Source organism: Pelodiscus sinensis, chromosome 4 (assembly GCF_052426305.1).
Source record: "Pelodiscus sinensis isolate ZL-2025 chromosome 4, ASM5242630v1, whole genome shotgun sequence".
Classification (NCBI taxonomy): Eukaryota; Metazoa; Chordata; order Testudines; family Trionychidae; genus Pelodiscus; species Pelodiscus sinensis.
In genome coordinates, this window is record NC_143055.1 from 106,663,261 (window position 1) to 106,685,907 (window position 22,647).

At 41.0% G+C, this 22,647-nt stretch overlaps 1 protein-coding gene across 4 annotated transcripts in view; it reads right to left on the minus strand.

The window, feature by feature from the left end:
* Positions 1-2,207: 2,207 nt before the first annotated feature.
* Positions 2,208-22,647, minus strand: part of EGF (epidermal growth factor) — a 108,833-nt gene continuing 88,393 nt past the window's right edge. The window contains exons 22-24 of one of the 4 annotated variants that reach the window (XM_014571590.4): positions 21,890-21,998; positions 17,742-17,844; positions 2,208-3,647 (exon numbers count right to left, since the gene is read on the minus strand). In XM_014571590.4, the coding sequence (XP_014427076.3) occupies positions 3,616-3,647; positions 17,742-17,844; positions 21,890-21,998 (244 nt within the window). In that variant the 3' untranslated portion in view covers positions 2,208-3,615. Of the gene's footprint in view, positions 3,648-10,626; positions 15,081-17,741; positions 17,845-21,889; positions 21,999-22,647 lie in introns of those variants that run through there. The other 3 variants (XM_006119278.5, XM_014571589.4, XM_014571591.4) reach the window with 3 other exon arrangements.

Below are 22,647 nucleotides of genomic sequence, written 5' to 3' on the forward strand. Positions count from 1 at the left end.
CTGTGGGGTCATCTGAGGTGAATTATCGTGAATTTGGAGGCAACAAGGGTCAGCAAGGGGTCAGGGAGTGCAGAGTGCTAAGAAGTGGGGTCATGTGAGGTCTTGATTAACAAGCTGTGGGGTCATTTGAGGTGACTGAGACTCAATTTGGAGGAAATCTCTGTCCTCTATGCAAAGGGTAGAAGTTTAGCAGGTAGTGGGGTCACATGAGGTCACCTATAATAGGCTGTGGGGTCATGTAAGGTGAATTACATTTAATTTGGGGGAAAAAAGGGTGGGGGGGGTTACTGAGATCAGTGGCGCACACAATGGGGTCACAGAGGTCACCTATTATGAGGTCATCTGTCGGTCCTTTATGCAAAGGATACCAGTTTGGGAGGTAAAAATATTGTAGCCAATTAAGATCACAGAGGGGCAAATATTTCATGTGATCATGGTCATAAGGGAATTACAGATTGTATGTTGTTGGTGGTTATGCAGAAATCAATATTTAAATGTTCTGTGTAATTGGGGGCCAGAATGAAATATCAAGGTAGGTGGCTTATGCACATGTCAATGAGGATGGGACTTCAGTCAACATTGTCACACAGGGTCACAGAGCAATAGTGTGGGGTGCTGGCGGGGACACACTGCAGGTCAATGAAGCTAACTGTGGTAGCAGTGAGGGTCAAAACAGTCATGCAGATGTCACAAAGTACATGGCTTTAGACATTGGACATCAGGCAGGGTGCAGCAAAAGGGCATGCGGTGTGTCTCACTGAGGAGAGGACAAGTAAATCTGGAGACAAAGAGCATCATCCATGTGTCAATGTGAGCATGTCTGGTAATAGTGAAGGTATACTGCATCATGGAGAGCCGTGTGGAGGTCATATAGGGCATCAAAGATGATACATTCAGAGGTGAATGGGGTCATGGAGTGTTCAGTGTTGGCACAAGACAAGGCATTGTAGTCACATGGTACAGCACAGCTGAGGCTGGAGGCAGGTGGGTCACACATGTTCACAGAGAGCTATGCTGGGTATATTGGGCTCGTGTGGGGTCAATGAAGGTCACAGAGAGGTCAGTGCGTTCACACGGGGCCTCACCTCTTAAGGCTGGAGTCAGCAGAGTGATTCAGAGGTCAAATCTACTGGCAATGGGATCGCGTCAGGTCATAGTGTGTAGGAAGCTAAATTGGAGACAGTCAAGGTCAAAATGAAGTTGTCAATGAGGATAAATTTGGACACAGCATCACTCACTGCATTAAGGCTATTCACCTCGCCCTGAAGCTACTGTCTAATTTGTCTTTGGCCACAGGCATTTGCTGGGAAAATACACCACCTTCTGCTGGTTTAGTGGAGGTCTCTCCTTTTCTGCACTCTATGGTTGTGGCCCCTCGTAATGCTTCTTGTTTAATGACCAGCCTGCAAGAAGAAATAGGGGCTACTTTCCCACATTTCCTTAGCCACTGGCTACTTGAACATACTGGCAAAAATGACATGCTCTGTCAACAGGATCTTATCCCTTTCAATATTACATTGTTAGTACTGTTTAAGACAGAATAACAGATCAAAGTGGAAGGGTAAATCCTATGTTGTAAAATGTACAAAATTTCACAGTGAATGCTGGGGAATATAGGTCTTTCATCAAATGATGAAATGATGAATATCATATGGTCTGTCTTTTTTAACCAATAGCAAATTAATCATCAATGCAAATTTTCTCATCCTGGTCAATAACACGGAGCTGAGTTAAATCAAGTTCAGTCATGCTCCTTTTAAGTTTCTTCTCCGTACACAAAGTATTTCCCATACTATTAATTTTATTTTATACCCTTTTACAAAAATCTCAGGACCACCAACTCTTTCCTTTTCTGCTGCGTGGTTTCCTCACTCCCTCCACTATGACCAAAGACTATAATCCATCCTCTCTGCCCCTTGGCATGTTCTCTTCTTCCACATAGAGCCATCATTCATCGTGGCCAGTGTCGTGCATCACTAGCCCATGCATCTGACAGATCCCTAAAAGTAGTTTGTTTTTGCATCCCTGATGGATATAGACCTGTGATTTTTTTAGCACTCACGTGCCTTGCAATAAGACATATAATGACCCTACTGAATTGATCCCATGCAGTAGCACTGATTTATTGACAGATCACACATACAATTTTGCCATGAAAAAGCTCAGAAGCTTATGTGAGCATTTATTGATAGTTCCATGATGAAGCTTGAGGCAAAAATCTTTTTATTAATATAAACACTGGAGGAAGACAAGTAACAACATTACAATGAACAAACCTCTTGATTTGTAAAAACTTCTTCAGCCTCCCTATGCCTTTGCATTATCCACCAGATCAGTGGTTCTGCCTTATTTCTGCTGTGCAGCCAGCAAAATATTCAGCTCATCATCCTGGAACTTACTATATTCCCAACCCTTTGCTGATAAAAGAGCTTGAGGGCTTTGGATCACAGGAAGAAGCAATGGTAAGTTTTGAGATACTGCAGGCTGGATGCTGGGGCTGGTTAGCATAGGCTGGGCTGACAGAAATGCAGAGTGGAAGGTTGGTGATGGGTTTGTAAGTAACACCTCCAGTGCACCCACTACAGTTTAGTTTCAGGATAATGTCAGGTTTTACCTTAGCGTAGGATATCAAAACAGACTAGGATATATGGATGTAACACCTGCGAGAAAAGAAATCCTCTTTCTCTCTCCAAATTCAAAGTGTTTCATAGTTCCCAAGTGCTTGAGAGTATAGCTAGTTCATTTGCCTGCATGATTTAGATAGCTGGAAGTAGGAAGAGGCAGCAGTTGAGTAAGGTGAACGAGCTAATTTAAGGTCACATGACAAGATCAGCTCCACCTCTCTCGCATATGACTTTCACCATTTCACAGGCCTTGAGGCCACAGGATACATTTAGAAACATTCTTTACCCACAAAGATGATTCTTTATTAAACCCCCTACACAAAAACATAAAGATACAAACTACAGCAAGGAAGTTTTTGTGAACTTATTTGCGTATGTGCCTCACGTAGTATGTGACCAGGATTCATCGCCGAATTTGGTACATTGGTTTGATCATTAGAATCCACAGGCCAGTGACTGACAAAGGGCCCAACTTAAAAGATGATCCACAACTTATTTGTGAACTCACACACACTTAAAGACCCAGAGAATAGTTTGAGAGTTTTGATAAACCAAACTCCAATGGTTTCATCAATGCCTTTAAAGTCATTGTTCAACTGTGCAATTCAGATAAGAAATCACACATTTTGTTACATTTCTGAATCTTAGCCACATTCTTTGGATGTACAAAACTGAAGCTCTAGGATGCTGAGCACCCTTAGACATAACTGAGTTGAAAGTGTGTTGAACTTCACAGGATCAGAACCTAGACTGGAAATTTCACTCCGAGCTCTCACCATTCTTTTCAGCTTTTCTGCATCCAGAGGACCAGCAATGCTATGACAGCTTCTCTTTGTCGTACTAGATGGAACCATGAAGTAAAGTTCAATATTTACAATTACATTCTTAAATTTTTAAAAGAAAAAATAATGTTTCTTAAAGTCGCACTTGGAAGCAGGGGACAGGTTCTTTATTGTTTAATAACATTCAATGCACAGTCTTCAGCCCATGCTCAGTCATCTCCTTCCCACCTGCTGACAAAACCTGGAAAGAATGAAAAATAAAAATTTTAAAAACATTTAAGCCTCTATAACACTCTCTAGTTTCTGTTTTGGTCTGATGTGCATTTTGTGCTATGGTTTGGATCAGCAGTGCAGCTTAACCCATGGCTAATTGTAAGTGATTGTGTGATCAAGTCTATAAATATTGGTATCAGTGGGAGCAGAGATAGAGTAAGGTTATTTTCAGCATGAGTAAGGGTATCAGAATCTGACTCACATTCATTAATAGCCAGGTTATGAAACAGAAATCAATGGGAACATGTTCAAGGTGAGGAAGAATATCACAATCTACCTCTAAATTCCCCGGGCATGTCTGTAACAGTTCTGTACATAATGGCCTTCCTTTCTGCTCAGCTCCTGGTCTACTCCTTCCCAATCTCCAGAGCCTGAATCCCTCAGAAAATCCATAAACTATTAGGCTGTGTCTACACTGATGCATTCTTGCATGAAAACAGCCGCTCTTGCGCAAAAACATGCCGCCTGTCTACACTGGCCGCACGTTCTTGTGCAAGTAAACTGACGTTGTACTATAGAAAATCAGGGCTTCTTGCGTGAGAACTCTGATACTCCCTCTCAGGAAGAAGCCCTCTTGCACAAGAGCTCTTCCAGGAAACGCCAGTGTAAACAGGCAATATGAATTTCTTGTGCAAGAAGCCCCTATGGTTAAAATGGCCATCAGAGCTTTCTTGCAGAAGAGAGCATCTACACTGCCATGGATGCTTTTGCACAAAAGCACATCTCTTGCGCAAAAGCACATGCCAGTGTAGACGCGCTCTTGTGGAAGAGTTTTTGCTCAAGAACTCTTCCACAAAAGAGTTCTTGCACAAGAAGCCGCCAGTGTAGACGTAGCCTTAGTGTATGGCAGTGGAATGATGCCACAGAGAAGTAACATTGTCAGCATTCCTAAATCAGCTGTGGCCCAAAAAGCCTGTCTGTGCATCAAAAAGGTGTGCAGAAGAGCACAATGGCCAACACTGTGCTCACGTTTGTGTCATTTCTCTCATACAGGCACTAGGCACTAATAGGGTCCCTACTTAGTTATATCAATCTGTAACCCACACCAGTGTCAAAAAGGGGACACACCCTCACACAGAGTGATTTTTGAGCCAATGAGTCTTCACATAGTAGTAGTAAAGCAGAAATTATGACTCATCCCATTGGCAATAATAGATAAGTAAGTGAAAGAGTCATGGGGCTTGTATAGTGTATATAGATATTGCATTAGAGTACATTGATGACTGTATTAGAAATTATTTGTTTATTTTCAAAGAGCCCCTTTCTTATGAATTATTGCTTATCCCTTTTAAAGGGAACGCAAAAGTAGTTATTTCTTCCTTCCCTTTCCACTTCTTGTGTATATCAATTTAGGAGTGAATAAGAATTGTAACGGGTTAATGCCTTACAAAGGCAATTTCCCCTCTCTTGATATCCAAATTTACACATCAACTGCTGTGAATGAGCCGCTCCCATCCTGAGTTGATTAACCTCAGTTAAACAAGTACCCTCTTTCTTCTGTTGTCCTGATATAAATACTCCAGCCTCTATAACTTCTACTCCTATTCATCTGATGAAGTGGGTTTTAACCACGAAAGCTTAGGCCCTAATAAGTCTGTTAGTCTCTAAGGTGCCACAGGTTTCCTCGTTTTGATAATGATTGATGTTTTATATTTCCAGAGAGATGTTCATCATCTGGCTCTTTTTCATTTATTAATTCTTTTAGAAAGGTCCCATTTAAAGAGTCATTTAAAATACATGTCTTCTTCCTTTTATGTTTCCATTAATTACAGACAAATAGTCCAAAGTAAAGATTACTCACATAAGAATTGACAGTCTCTGACATGCTACTTTTGCCCCACCGTATATGCACACTTCCTTTAATAACTTGACATCCTCAAAAAGATTATGTTCCAAAGGTTATGAGCAAATCAATAAATTGATTTCAGGTGGGGTTGCAAGCACTTCGGAGAACAGGTTTAAAATTCAAAAGAAGATGAAATTCAATACAAATACATGCCAACCACTTCACATAGGAACGAAAAATCAAATGCACAACTAGAAAATGAGGGATAACTAGCTGGTTATTAGTACTGCTAAAAGGGTTCAAGGGTTATAATGAATCTCAAACTGTGTACATATCAAAAAAGTGATACAGCTGCTAAAAAGGCTGATATTCTGGGGTCTATTAACAAAAGCGTTGTAAGACACACACAGGAGGTAATTGTCCCACTCTATTTGGCAATGGTGAGGCCTAAGCTTGAGTAGTGTGTCCACTATTTAGGAAACATGTCAAAAAATTGGATCGAGTCCAGAGGAGAGCCACATAAATCATAAAAGATTTAGAAAACCTGACCTATGAGCCTTTTAGGTAAGGCTAAAAACTGGGCATGTTCAGTCTTCAGAAAAGACGACTGAGGTTGGACTTGATAAGAATTTTCAAAAAAGTTAAAGGTTGTTACAAGGAGGATTGTAATTCATTAATGGGGCAACAAAATGGCAAATGAAATTGAATGTGGATAAATGTAAAATAATGCACATTGAGAAAAATAACCCCAACTATACGTATAATATGATGGGGGTAATTTAGCTACAACTAAACAGGAAAGAGATCTTGGAGTTATCATGGATAGTTCTCTGAAGATGTCCACGCAGTGTGCAGCAGCAGTCAAAAAAGCAAACAGGATGTTAAAAAAAGGGATAGAGAATAAGACAAAAAATATCTTATAACCCTTATATAAATCCATGGTACGCCCACATCTGGAATACTGTGTACAGATGTGGTCTCCTTATCTCAAAAAAGATATACTGGCATTAGAAAGGGTTCAGAGAAGGGCAACTAAAATGATTAGGGGTTTGTAACGGGTCCCATATAAGGAGAGATTAAAGAGACTGGGACATTTCAGCTTGGAAAAGAGGAAACTAAGGGGGGATGTGATAGCGGTCTATAAAATCATGAGTGGTGTAGAGAAAGTGAATAAGGAAAAGTTATTTACTTGTTCCCATAATATAAGAACTAGGGGCCACCAAATGAAACTAATCGGCAGCAGGTTTAAAACAAGTGAAAGGAAGTTTTTCTTCATACAGCACATAGTCAGTCTGTGGAATGCCTTGCCTGAGGAGGTTGTGAAGGCTAGGACTATAACAGGGTTTAAGAGAGAACTAGATAAATTCATGGAGGTTAAGTCCATAAATGGCTATTAGCCAGCATGGGTGAGGAATGGTGTCCCTAGCCTCTGTTTGTCAGAGGGTGGAGATGGATGGCAGGAGGGAGATCGCTTGATCATTGCCTGTTCAATTCACTCCCTCTGGGGCACCTGGCATTGGCCACTGTCAGTAGACAGGGTACTGGGCAGGATGGACCTTTGGTCTGAACCAGTATGGCCGTTATGTTCTTAATTGTTCTGCATATTCACCAAAGGTAAGTCAAGAAGTAATGGGTTTAATCTACAGCACGGGAGATCTAGGTTACATAGACATTATTCTTGCCTCAATAAAGATAGTTAAACTCTGGAATAGGGTTCTAAGGGAGGTTGTGGAATCGCCATCACGGGAGGTTTTAAGAACAATTTCAACAAACACCTGCCAAGGATGGTCTAGGTTTATTGGGTCCTGCCTCAGTAAAGGGGATTGGACTTGCTGACCACTTGCCTTTCATTTCTATGATTCTCAATTTTTTTTTAAAATTAGCTTTCAACATAGGCAAGGGCAGCCAGTTCTTCGGTCAATTAATTATTTGAATTGGGAAAGCATCTAGGAGTTCCCGTCATGGGTCCTGACCTTAGTTGCTGTTTTGTTGATACATATTGTGGCAGCTGCTTATGAACCTTATAAAAATGAGAGAACAGCCTTATATGGTTGCTTTCACTTTGTCCTACAGTCTTACTTAAATTATTAATTATTATTATTGAGTCTCTTGGATAAAGGGAACTCTGCCCCTAGAACTGGCTGAAGGGCAGGTATGCATATGGCAACAATAATCCAGGAGGGGCCATAGAAAAGGAACAAATGGGAGGCAGCCATGTATGAGATAATGTGAAACAAGGCTCTCAGGAGCAGTGCAAATGGGAAGGAAGAAGGTTGGCACTCATGGTGAGAACAGCATTAGGTCTGAGAGGGAAGGGGGGACTGAGGTGTGCTTACTAAGCCGGGGGGGCCATATTTTAGTTTCTTACCTTGAGAACAGGGGGCTGCTAGGTTACAGTGCGCTGGTCAAATAGACCTGCCTGGGAGGCTCTTTCTGGGCATTGGCTTAGTACATAGTTGGAGCTGGATGAAAACAATTGTTTCCCTTGAGCCGGTGGCAACTGGACACTAAGGAGGAAGACAAGTCAGGGCCAAGGCTCCAATAAGAATAAGGTTCTACAACAATTGCCTCATAAGGCAAGTTCTGTGGCCTAGGATTTGCAGAATTGTCTCCTAACCTTGGTAGTACTAAAGCTTTACTCTGGGGTCTGAATCCAGGCCCACTTGGCCGTGAACAGTGACAGAAAGTCCTTCTCATCCGATGACTAATGAATGGCCTGTCCGAAATTAAATGGTTTCTGTCCAGTTCCTAAAGGACAGATATCCACATCACGACTGGTATTTAGTGACAGTCTCAGGGGAAAAGCCAAGGGGACAGTGAGTACAAATATTCTGTCACCTTTTCAGGCTGGGGCTGCATGCAGATGCCTCCACTGCTGTTACTGTTTTATCTGATTATATGGATAAAGATGGCAAATTGTCAGTCAGTGAGGCAACAATAACAAGGTTGTACTGAAGGTTAACTGAACAGTTTAAGCATCAGATTCAAGTAACATGAGAGGTAAAATTACAGCCATTTAGAGGAAAATGCAATATATCTTGGCCAGTTGAAGGTTTGATGGCCTATAAGAATTGCCACACAGATGAGATCAGGGCCCTTTTATACAGTATTTCATCCCTGACAGTGACCAGTACCTGATGCTTCTGGGGAAGCTGCAGGTAATCCTGCAGTTGACAATCAGTGAATATCTTGCACATGGAGTAAGTTTCTTATTGATCCTCCCTCAGCTACTGGTTGTCTTCTGCTCTGAAGCACTAGGGCTCATATACCATATGCTTTTTCCTTTTTAAAAAGTAATGTGGATGTTCTCATTATCAATAAAAAAAAAAGAGTCTTTTCTAAATCCTACTAACCTTTTGGCCTCAACAATGTCTTGTTGCAATGAGTTCCACAAATTAATTATTCATTCAGTAAAATAGTTTCTCAGTTCAAAATGTGTGAAAGTTCAATTTCATTGACTCTCCCATTGTTCATTCATTCCAAGTGGCTTTTTTTTTCTCTTAATGACATTCTGAAAAGCCACTGAACCAATTTTGCCGAAGTTTTTAGAGAAAAAAAAATCAGACTAAGGTAGACACCTGGCATAGAAAATTTCAACGTGAACAGGTAAAGTTTGGCAAAGTTATGTGACTAAAAACAGGGTCTTACAATGGAAAGTGTCAGGAAAACGGTCTAAAAATGGTACTACCTGCATTGCATGCAATAGGAGTTTTGCCAATGACTTCAATAAAGACAAGATTATAAATATTTGTCTCCTCATGAAGAAATCTTATAGTATCTAATTGTTGTCTCACTTTTAACTTTTGCATCTTTTGAATAACTTCATTTTGGTTTAATATATTTCATGCAAAGCTTTAGAAAGAGGAGTTTTAATTTCATCCCATTAAAAAATCAAAGTTTATCTGTATATTTTTAGGTATCAGTTCTAAATCTGCTCCATTCACTGAACTCTCATTATCTTCAGTGGGATTTTGACACATGCTGTGACTAGGCAGCTAAGGACAGAGATGAATAGGGATATAGCTGTGTGACTGTGTTGGAGGGATCCTTCAATCTTCAGTGCACCCTTGTGACAAAACAAGATGACAACAACCTTGGCTCAATTTCCCCTCCTTTGTTGATGGATCATTTGTCACCTAGCTTATTTGCTGCAACCTCCAGCCAAGTCATTTTCCCTTCTCAGGGTGCTAAAGAGCCCAAGAGATCAGGATGTCAATCACCCTAGATGAAGGTCATACAGTCTACATGACTCACTTCTTTAAGGCCTCAATAGACCTCCTTGCTGTGTGTAGCAGGGGCACCCAAGGACACCCATTCCTTTAGGTTCCAGGCCAGGCATTGACATTAATCTTTCCTAACCCTTTACTTGCCCTGGACTATTTCTTACCATGCCTCTCTTATAGGTCTTGAGATCACACCCTCTAGTCCTCTCCTCATGGAAGTTAAACTTCCTGGGTGGCCTCTCACCAGACTGAAGAAGGAGGATCTATATTTAAATAGCTCCGCCTCTCTGGCAGCCAATTGGAACGACTTCATTCTTGCTTCCCTTTCTCTTCAGGTCCAGCCCCAAGATATAAGTTACCTACTGCAGCTCTCCACTTCCAGTTCTCCTCTGTTAGCCTTGCAGTCATTCCTTTATTGGACCCATCCAGTCTGGCTCTCCACCACTGGGTCTAATCCTTAGTTACCTGTCTCCTCTCCAGATGTTACAGAATGGGCTAATGGGCTATCCAGCTCTCCCTAACCTTAATAGTGCCAGTGTGGGATTTTATATTCACCAGCTCCCGTTAACTTCGACTGAAATCCTAGGCTAACAGCCTGTGAAGTGCTAAACATAAAATTGCAAAGATCATTTTAGAAACATTCTCATGTGCACAGAAAGGAGTAAATATGCCGCAGAGCACACAGGGAATCATAGAGTCTTCTCATAGCTAAAATCCCACATTGCCTATTAACACTTACTTTATACTCTACTATGGGTGGGAGCTAATCTTGAGGTGTGAAGGATTTGCAGTAATAACAATCAGTGAAAAACAGTGTCTGTGCATGCTGCACATATTCACTAGCTTGGCAGCTATACAGTACCCATTTGGATTTATCAGTAAATAGGACCTGTATTAAATGTAAGCCATCATTTATACACCGTTCTATGAAAACAATGGAAATGCTAGGGCACTTTTATTTTATAAATCACAACATTTATAAACATACAAATAAACCAAATATATTATATTTATATATATATATATATTTCTTTTCCTTGTGGTTTTAGCACTAAAAAGCATTTTCTCTTTAGATCTATGTGAGTTGAGGAAACAAACAAGTTAATGTCATTGTCACCAACCATCTGCACTATAAAAATGTATACTTTTACCTTTCAAAACTCTCCAGTGAAAATGACCAAATTAGAAACTAGATACTTTATACAAAACTAAGACAAAAAGACAATGAATCATGGATTTGAAACTGTACAATTGTTAAGGAATTGAAAACACTTTTGTTTTAGAGAGAGTCCAAATCCAAAATCTGAACTGCTAAAGATGGGGGAAGTTTAGGTCCAACTTTCAACCTTGATTCAAGATGGAGTTAAGTACATGCTTCATTTTTAGCACATGCTTAAGTCTCATTGAGGAGCCTACGCATCTCACTAAGAGGACCTTTTTGTTGGTCTGACTGAGGGATGTAAGTGATTAGTGATGCGACTAGCTGCTTCCCCCCCCCCCTTGCTGCCTCTAAAAGCCGATTCTCCCACCACCGTCTCCGCGGAGGGCAGCGGAGGTAGAAACACAGTGGGAAACAGTGCGAGAGGGAATGAAGAGGTCTCCACTCGTGCTGCTTCTGTTGTGAGTCTGCTTTTGAAGTGTACAAGAGCCCCAGCGACTTGTACATTTCAAAAGGAAGCCCTGCAGGGAGTGTGGGGCTTGGCCTGCTGGGCCTCTTGTACATTTCAAAGCAGAGAACGCAGGCCCAGTCCCCTGCTGACCCCACGGTCCCTGTGGCACTTCTGCTTTAGAACTGTAGCAAGAGCCTGGCAGGGCTCTTGCTACAGTTCAAAGGAGGAGGCCCCCTTATAGAGTAATCGAATAGTCAATGGAAATCCCATCAACTATTCGATTAGTTAATTAATCTCAATTTAACATGCCTAGTCTGGCCTCTGTCCTTATACTGAGACAAGCAAAATCACTGACATGAACAAATACCTCTGCAAAATCCTCGGAGGTGTGGGTTTAGATACAAATCCATACTTGGAGACTATGATCCATCTCTAATATATTCAAAGTGTAGCTATTTATTTTACAGTCCAATCCATTGAGTACTTGTGTTTCAACACAAGCATTGTCCTCTCTTGTATATTATTTAGTGTTCTCACACTCTTCAAATCATTTCAGTTTAAACAGAGGAGTCCATCTGTTCATATGGGTATGTGTAATTGCCATTAATGTTAATGGCAGTTACAAACACATCGGAACATTTCCAAGTAGAAATGAAACAAATCTAATTTTTACAAAACTTTTTCTAAAAGATGTGTTTCATAACTTTGCATTGAAATCAGAGCTGATGTGGTGACTGGACATATGTTAATTAAGATATCACAAGCTCAGTTCTTCTATCGCCCACACTAGTAGAGATACCCCAGTTTTATACTTGGGTAAGTGACTAGCACTTGCTTCTCCAATCACTACCCTGGAGACTTAATAAAATGAATGGAAAATATATCCTGCCCTTTTTAATAGAATTCTAAAAAAGGATTGCCAATATATGTGAATAGGAATAATGTTTTCAGCTATCCAGATTAAGAAATTATGAACACTATTAATAGTGATGGAAAACTCAGAGGATATTAAAGATGATGATCCATAATTAGTGCAGAATAAACCTCAGAAAAACTGGTGGCTTGATTTTGAATTGCAACCACATTCCTGTATGAATGGGGTGGAAGTGCCCATGGGAATATTCATATTCAAAGTAATAGAGCTGATCTGCAAATATTTTAAAAACAATCTCAGCAATTCCAGTGAACAGGATGCAAGTAATTTGAGCTCATAAGTGACACCTCTCTCTCTCTGTGCTAATTTTACGTGGGTATTAAATAATTAGGTGTAAATTGTAGCTGCTTGGATGTCAACAATAAAAATAAATCCTCTTATATGTTTATAATCAATCCCCTGGATTTAATGTAGCAGTACAAGCAAGCCGGTTTTGTGTAACTCAATCCAAACTGGATTTTTTTTCCCTTCGTTTTTTATGAAGTATGTGTATTTCATGTGGCAGATGGCTGGAACTCTTTCCATACACCAGGCTCATCCAGAATGAGCCAGATTTCACTCTCAGTCACACCATGATGAAGGGAAAATAACTCCAGTGCAGTGACACTGGTAGACCAGAGAAGAAACTGGTCCACTGTCTCATCCCAGAAACAAACTAATTCATGATCTTAAGGACTTTGAAGATTTTAGATAGGAAGATTGATGAATGATGTTGGTTTCCCCAGAAGCTACATCTCCCTTGTTGCATATAACAGATGTTCATTTACAGAAAAATTCTTATGGTCCAGGTAAATCTTAAAAGTATAGGACCTCAATTTGCTGTCACTTACACAAACCTTTATCAGGAGTAACTCCACTGAAGTCAAAACAAGCACACAAGTCTCAAACCAGTGTAGAGGAGAGGATCTTCAGGCCTACTGAAGAAACCATTTTATCTGATTCTACTGCATTATCCTAGGTTACAGAACTGTAGTTTCTCCATATGGCCATCCTGGTTACCTGTTATCTAGTCTGATTTCATGACTTCTGAATAAGAATGAAGAAAGCAAACACTAGAAAATAATAAAAACATTCAGAAGATTTGTTTCTAATGGTCAGCAGCTGGGGTGCATTTTCTTCCATGTCGTCTTAGCTGCAAAGTGCTGAAATTAGTAGAACTTGTACAGTGATATTAAAAATGTAATAGAATATTTAGTACTGGTATGTCCATCACAGTAGTGCTTCCAAACAGAGATAAGGAAGGACTGGCAAGGTATTTTTAATGTACAGTTTAAAGAAAAAAATATAGCGCCAATAGATTGTATATTTCAGTTTCATACTGAATCCATGCTACCACTACTTCGGCTTAGTTCTGAGACCCTTTATTCTGGCAGCATTAACAGGATGGCTGGTGCTTAGGAGCGGAGGTCACCTTCCAACATGGGATTGTGGGTGATGCTCCACTGAAGCTCATGTGGGCTCTTCTCTGCTTCACCAACTGGTGGCTTCCTACCATTGAGAAGATGTAGCTGGCACCCCGGTTCGCTCCCCTCTTCTGCTAGCATCTGCGTTGCTTTGTTGTTTGCTGCAGGATGAGACCGCACATACGCTGGATGAAATGGATGAAAGTTACTCAGAGCCATCTGAGACCACTGATAGCAACTAGCAAGAAAATTCATAAGAACAAAACAGCAGCCATATTGAGTCAGACCACTAGTCCCATCTAATCCAGTATCCTGTTTCCACCAGTGGCCAGTGCCAGAGTTTCAGAGGGAGTGTACAGAATAGGACATTTTTTGGAGAAATCCACTCCATCTTCCCCTCCCAGGTTCTGCCCATTAGAGGCTTAGGGTTGCCCTAAATATGGAACTACTTACATCCTTGACCATCTTGGCTAATAACCTATGATGTATATATCTTCCATGAACATATATAGTTCTTTTTTGAACCCAGTTATACTTTTGGCCCTCACATCCCATGGAAATGAGTTCCACAGGTTAATTGTGTGGAGTGTGTGAAAAAGTATTTCCTCTTGTTTGTATTAAACCTGTGGTTTATTAATTTCATTGGGTGACTTGAGGTTTTTGTATCGTGGGAAAGAATAAATAATTTTCCATTCACTTTCTTCCATACAATTCATGAGTTTGTAGACCTCTATCATATCCCCCTTAATCATGTCTTTTCTAGGCTGAACAGTCCTAACCCTTTTAGTCTCTCTTCTTAAGGAAGCCATACCATACATACCCTTGACCATCATTGCTACCCCTCTCTGAACCTTTTCCAGTTCCATTATATTTACTTTTTGAGATAGAGTGAGCATAACTGGACACAGTATTCAAAGTGGGTGCGCACCATGGATTTATATAGTGGCATTATGATCCTTTGTCTTATTATATGCCCCTGTTTAAAATAGTTCCCAACCTTCTGCTTGACTTTTGACTGCTGCTGTACACTATGCTCAAGTTTTTGAAAACGATCCACAGTGATTCCAAGAATTCCTTCTTGAGTACTAGAAGTACTTAGAACCTATTATTATATATGTGTAGTTGGGGTTTTTTTCCAACATGCATCAATTTGCACTTATCAGGGTTGATTTTCATCTGCCATTTTGTTGTCCCATCAGCCACTTTTGTGAGATCCCTTTGTAACTCCTTGCAGTCTGCTTTGAACATAACTATTTTGAATAACTCATGACAGCCTTGAGGAGTGGATGTGAAATGAATACAACTGGAAATGTGTCACTACAAACAAAAATCTAGGGTAAAAGAATATTAAAGTTTCAAAGAGAAGCATTTAGAAGTCAGGAGAAAGCTTGAGATTTTCAGAAACAATTTTTCAAAGACTTATCACTTGGCCAGATTTGAAGTCCCTGCAACAAAGCATAGAAATATGAGTGGTTCAGGCATATGGTGTAAGAATTCTTCTTCCCACGAGCAAAGCAATTATCTTCCCCAAATCTAAAAAATGGCTGGACCATTTTTGCTAAATCTCTCTCTCTCTCAGCAAACAGCTGCCATCAAGAATTTCAGTGCAAATGTTTCAAGTTGAACAAAGTTATAAGCAACTGAGAACAGGGTGTTAGAATAGAAAATGTCAGGCATTCTTGTCTATAGGAAGTACTACTAGCTGTGCCTATAAAAACCAACAGCACTATTCTGTTCCCTTTGAGAGTCCTTAATCTAAACATCTCAAAGCAGCTTCAGAAGTTGGATAAACATGTAAGTATTATTCTCATTTACAGGTGGAGAAACTGAGCTAGAGAAATCAAAGGGTAAAATGATCTCACATATACACAGCTTGAATAAATAGGCTTTGTGCAATGAATTGAGGGTAGAATTCTCCAGCCAACCTTAGTGACTCTGCAGCCAAGACTTGGACAAAGGATCTGAACTTGGGACTGTCACTTCTGCACGTCTTTCTTAGGTGTTTTTGGCCACAGTATGCATATAACCATGGGCCCCCTTCACCATGACACTGCTCCTCCTCCAACCCACCTCCATGAGAGGCTTCCACATGGACTCCTGATATGTTATCACCACTTCACACCCAATACAAGTCTGCTCAACTTCTACCCTTTCACAGAGCAGAAGCATGGCAGTTAAACTGCACTAGGCATGTCTGTTATCCCTGTCATCTTAAAAAAAAACTTACTCTAAATGAATTGATCAATGGCTCATACCAAATTGGTGGCCGTATTGGGAACAGAACCCTGGTACTACAGCTTCCAGGCTCCTGTTTGTAGAATCCTTGACTCCCACAATATTTATGCTTTGGAAAAATCAGCTAATTTAAAAATGCTAGCCTGAGACCACCCCTGCATGTGTCGGTGAGTTGATTTGAAGCCAACGGAAGTTCTGCTTACAAAGAGCGTTGAGGATTAGGCTTTATGGGCTAGATTTCAAAGGGTTTTAGGCACCTAAAAATGCAGATGGGCACATACTGGGATTTTCAAAAGTGCCTAAGCAGGTTAAGTTCTTTGGAAAATCCCTTTAGGCATCTATCTGCATTTTAGATGTCTAAAATACCTTTGTGAATCTAGCCCTATGTGTTTATACATTATTGCAGAGAGAATTTGCTTTCCCTGATAATCGTTGTAGGTGTGAGCTAAATATGAGCACCGAGAGGACTGGTGCTGTACATGGAGCCTTTCCTCCACTGGTTTCCAGTTCAAATCCAGTGCAGGTCAGCTGTCAGTGAATCCAGATGACAGCTGAAAAGCAGTATGCTCTAAATGAAAAAGCATAGGTGCCAGGAATGCCTGGGTTTTATGCCAGGACTGACACGGATTTTCAAGGTCAGACTTCTCTCATCTTACAACGCAGATAATGCCTGCTTCCTTTCATCACAGGGATAATACGGGGAGGCTTCAAAAGTTAATGTTTGTACAGTGCTTTGAACATGGAAATGCTGAATGAATACATATTCTCAGAATCTCATGGCTGGTTATTCAGATGTCTGTGTGAAAATACTGGTCTCTTCCCAGCTCCTAGCAGACAATGTATGCGCACGTCACAAAATCATCAGCAGTGATACTGAGCAGACCACATGGTGTGTGTCAGCAGGGGTCAAGGGCTGTGTGAGCATTATCCAGTGATGTAAGTAATGCTTACACAGTGCCAAGGGGCCTTAAACTGGCCCCAGATTCAAAAGAGGGGGACCCCTGTGTAAGTTGTCACCTACACCAGCTACCCCCTGCTCCTGGTGCAAGGGGCAAGAAGGAGCATGTAAAGGATGGGCTAAGCTGATAGGGGCATGGTGGGGCTGAGCTGATCCTCTATTGATTTAGAGGACTGAAATCAATAAAACTCTACCAGTTCCCTAGCTCCTGCTGCCCTCCAGGAAAGTACAGAATCAGGGCCAGAGAATGTAAATGGACCTTAAGAATTCATTGGTCAGTGCAGCTTTCAACTCCCTCATCTAAGTGTCATCAAACTCACCTGAATAGCACAGAGTGGTTAGGAGGGGCTTGGTGACGTAACAAACAACAGGCATGAAGCTTTTATAGGAAAGGAACCAAGTCCAGGGTGTTTATGGGTAAAATCTTTGCATCTGTTCAGGCAAAAACTAGGAGATGTCAAAGGAGCTGCACCCACTGCAGAAGCAGGAGTTTTGGCTCAAGGAACTCCTTACTATCTGACAACTCTCCTCTCAGAACTGATTAACACACTGCAGGATGTGGCTCATCTACGCCTTGTCTTTGAATGGCCGCTACACATTGAACTATTTAAATGCTAAACAGCAGTTTACCTCTCTCTCAAGCAAAAAGATCCTCCTTACACATGAACTTCTGAGAGCTCTGGTGAGATAAAGAACTGGCCTTGCCCACCAGGCTATTTACACCAGAACCCCACGTAGGCTGGGAAGCTGTCGGCTGTCTCCTCGCAGCAAGGGCAGGAATGACCTTTTGCTGTGAATGCTGCTGGACTGGAACTCGGACTGACTGCTGCATACAAGGACACCCTCTCCTGCACTAACCGCTCAATGATTCCAAGCAAAGCGGCTGCCAAAGATTAAAGAAAATCTTACTCACCGGGCTCTGAAGGACAGGAGCGGTCGTCATCAGCTGCCTCGCAGTCCATTAGTTCGACAGCTCTGCCTTCCCTGTGACTGTTATGTGCCATCACAACAAGGAACTGGAAAACACACACAAATACAGCAGACAAGTCTATTCTTTTTCCTGGAGTAACATACAGTGAGCCGCACTCAAAACCCATCGCCACCGGGCTGCTCTGCCCATGAGAGATAGAGCAGGGCCTAATGTCCTCCAGCAGGCTGAGTGGAAGGCCCACCTGCTAAGCCACCCACTTTCCCAGAAATACCCACTCCTAAGTTCCTGAGCAGTTTTTCAGTGAGCCTCTTGGGAGCCCAGGAAAAAAGCATCTGAAATCTACCCAAAGGCTCTGTCCTCTCCCCCAGATGTGGGGGCCGACCTCCCACTGATTTCAGAGGTAGGCATCTCGGTGCTTTTTTAAATCCTATGGCAGGGTGACTGTCTGCACCTTGGGCCACCTACGTACCTGTCACAAAATCTCCCCTTTGCTTTCCCCTTGTCTTTGGGGAGCGAGTCAGTAGCTGCTCAGCACCACAGAGAGCCAGCTCTGCAGGCAGTGACCAGCAGGCGGCAGCTCAGAATGGGAGAGAGAGGAGGTCCTCCAGAGCAGGCTAGGAAGAAAGCATGATTGTGACTGGCTCCCAGCATATACTCTCTGGGTATGAGGGAGGAGGAGAGCCTGCCCATTCTGGAGGTAAAAAGAAAAAATAATTCTGTCCCAAGGGAGATGGGGAAACTCAACAGGGCTGTGTAGGGGAAGAACCAGGAAGAACAAAGGGAAAGGGGGTGGAAGACAAACAGAGATAAAGAGGAATGGGGAAACTGATGGTAAGGGATAGTTAAAGAGAGGGGAGGGGAATGAAAGAGAGATACTAAGAGATGGGAGCCAGAGGTCCTGGAGGCAGAAATGGAGAGAGATATTTGATATTACAGGGGTAGGGAGGAAGGATTGATGGATTTATGCAAATAAGACAATGAATATTTGTCTAATATGCATGTTTGGGTACTGATTCAGATGCAGAAAATCTCCAGTCCTACAACTGTAAAAGGCATGCGATGGACTCTGAAGCAGCCTTTCAAATATCTGCAACATAGAGCAAAGTAGAGCTAGACTGAATTACAGGTCTCAGAACAAACTAAACCCAGAATATACTCATCCAACAGTTTGCCAAGGATGCCACAACTCTGGAGTGAACCTTGGCTGGTTTATGATTCCCTGCAAAAAAAAAAATTCTGCAAAATATGCAACTTCACATAGGCTTGACAAAAACCGGGGGGGAGGGAGGAAGAGGACAGTTTCAACTGTATGCAATACACAGGTTGTCCCCAGGATCGAGCTGGCTCCTGCACCTGGAAAGCAGGATAAAAGACCCTCTGAAGGTTTGGGGTTTATTTGAATCTGAAAGTCTACATGGACCTCAAGGCTGTGAACCCTCATAGTGTAAAAACTTAGATATGCACCTCCTTAGTGTGAAAGCCTGCAGCAAACTGCAGGTATAAAGCTGATTGCTTTGCTGTGCTCTAGCAATTGGCATAAGTGTGGGAGTAAGTGAACCATTTTACCTAGTCAGTTCCAGTAACCCACACCATGGCAATTGATTGCAGCTGGAGGGAAACACTACACCTCTTGCATGCATGTGGGCTCTGCATCAGTTCCACATATTTCACAGCTGGTGGGTGGCTCTGGGTCCAAATAGGGACAAGGCATGGAAGCTGCCTTGCACCTGGCCCAGAGATCAGAGCAGAGATTCCATTCCCCCAAATCCCCTTCTAGCTACACAAACATTACTTGCTTGGACTAAGTGCCAGGAAAGGAGTGAATTTCATTAATAGTTTACAGTTACGGGTTGCATTATTAGCATCATTTATTGCATATATTATCATCATAACATTTGATCCACCCACTATTTAAGCCATTAATTATTAAATAATATTACTAACCATTTATATTTTGGTACCACCCAAAGTCCCCAACCAGGTTTGATGCCCTATTGTGCTGGGAGCAATACAGGCACAGAGGAGAGAGAGTCTCTGTCCCAGAAAATAACAGAACTTTCTTTTTAAATCAAACTCCTGAACGGTAAAAGTGGATTATTGTTCAATGCTTTTCTTGGCAATAATGCCTTTCCTGTCCCAAGTATGTGTGAAGATGCCATAGTACTTAATCATCATTGAGCAAATCAAATGCATGATGCAAAACTAATCTACTGCTTCTAAGAGAAAATAATAGCATTGGGACAGAAACTACTTGCTGACTCATTTGAAATGAATTACTTTATTAAACATAATTTACAACCCCCATAGAAAGAATGTAGGTGGTGAAATTTATCATTAGACTGTATATTAGGTAGATTGGATTTGTTTTTGTTGACTCAGTTCATTGTTTTGCTGGTTAATTACCCCCCAAGCTCAATGCAAATGTCATCAGCCGTTGGAATTAACTGCAGGGATAAATGCTGATGAGGACCATGTGAATCAACTGGAGGCCACCTAATAAACGGATCCAAGCCAACAGGCTTTTTTCGATTCCAACAAATGTTTCCGATTTCCCAAACCTCAGCTGCTTTGCAAACTGTGTTTTTCTTCTCTGCCCAGGAACAAATGCCAGCATGGCTCAGATTCATCACATTGGCTATTTGATACCTGCAGCAACAAAGTGCCGACTGGCTCAGCAACTGAAATGCTGGTAATAAAAGGTCCACAGGAGCACACGGCCTCCTCAGCTAGAGAATTATTTCATGCCGCAACCATGGTCTTGTCAATTCAACACGCCTTGCATATGTTTAAACATACATTTCAGTGACCACCCACTTGCAAGCCCAGCCAGACCTTGAATCCAGTCTATTTGCAATATATCTCTTTAGTGTTCCTTAAAAGTCTTCAGAGGAGATACACATTACATGTTGTTTGAAATCTTCCAGCCCCTTGCATGTATTAATTTACAAACAAACCTGGCAAGGCCTGCAAACAGAATTTCTCTGAACTCAGAGACTTGGTGCAATAGATTCAAGACAGGAACCTTTTATTCAAGATAAAATCTAGTATCTCAATTATTTAAAAAAAATAAACATTTAGGGCCTTAGCTTTGGTATATAGAATCTGGTCTAAACCCAGATTTTATACTGATATAACTATGTAGGTAACGGATGCATTTTTTTTTAACCCAAATAGGTATACCAGCAGAACTCATAGGGTAAATAGATGTACTTCAATACAGATACCTTACATGGTACAACTTATTGCCCTCCCCATACCAAAATGAACTATTCCATTATATAAGTGCTGAATTCATATTGCAGGGAGGTGGAGAGGTGGAGAAGATGTACTGCTTTAATTCTACTGGAAAGCTGTGCAACTTGTGTGTGTATATGAGGCTTTCCCCTGACAATGAAAAAGGGTCTTAAAGCAAAAATCAGTGTATCCATATTTGGAAAGCACATAATTTAGGGCTACTTTAAGGCTCAGTTACCGTGTCAGAGCAGTACAAAACAGCCTTAATGTAAATGAAAATCAAGCTATCATGTAAGAATTATGGGGCCAAATTATCCCTGTTCCACTGGTGCAATTCTAGTGACCTCAACAGACTTGGATGAGTCTGACCAGAAGGAGAATTTGACATCCTCTGCCTCAAGAAAAAAATTATTAGAAGAATACTTTATATTTTCTCACCCCCAAGCTGCTATCATAGTTTAGATATTTGTCTTTCTAAGATTGCTTCTGATACAAAGGCATTTAACGGCATCAAACCCCAATCTAAAGTTCAACAGCTTGCCTAGCATGCAAAATACTTGGCTTCCAAGAAACCCTTTGCAGGGAGGGCATACTTTTCTGTGAAAATAACTCTGTGATATGCCATGTCATCACGTTGCCATTTCCTTAATTTAGAACACAGTTCCAACAGTTGTGTTCAAAGCTAACAATAACACTGGCTAATGGCTGCAATACATTCAGGCAGCTGTGAACTTTGAGGGATAACAATGAGGTAAGATGAACTACAGTTCACAGCAAAGTATTTGATGACTCTAGCAGTTATTTAATATAGTTAAGATGAGAATTATTTGATGGATAATCTCAAGTGGATCCCTAATACTCTTTGATCCTTCCTACTTCCATATTAATATAGTTACCCGAGGCTTATTGCTAGTAGGTGTCACGTTCTCACTGTCGGCACTGCTGCTGCTGCTGGCATTTCTTATCGCTTCTGCATAGGGATTCTTCTTATAGAAGTTCTGACTTCTGCAACATAACAAAAGGCCAGACAAATTCATTGTCATTGGAAGGAACAAATGCCATATTACTTTTCCATTTTCTTTTACTGGCAAAGAATAATATTTTGCTACTATTGACAAATGAATGGATGTATTCTGTTTTCTTTCACACAGATAAATTAGTATATTACTACTAATTACAGATGTGTGGTTAAAACAATCCTGACTTGATAAAAGTAGAATTGTTTCAAAAGTAGTAAAATGTTTGTACTGATGTGCCTTCAGTAGCATGTTGTTTATAAAAATAACAATTGTGGTAGGGATTTGGGAGGGAATAGTAAACAAATATAATACTGTTTATTATTGTAATATTTGTTTATTTACCAATTTGGCTTTTTTCTCTTTATTAAAGGCCAGATACTCAGAGCTACACAAATGCTACGATAGAGTGTCCAGTCATTGTAAGTGTGCGTGCACGTCAGAGAAGTAAATACACATACATTCTTGCATGCTTATTTGAGTGTATACAATTCTGAAAATTCAGCCCTTTTTAATCAGTTTTTCATAAATGACATCAACAAAACTTCAGAAAAATCACATAATAAATATTACTAATAAACTCAAAATTCTAAGAGCTAAAATATTTCCAGAGTGTCTCTAACATAGAAAGTTATATA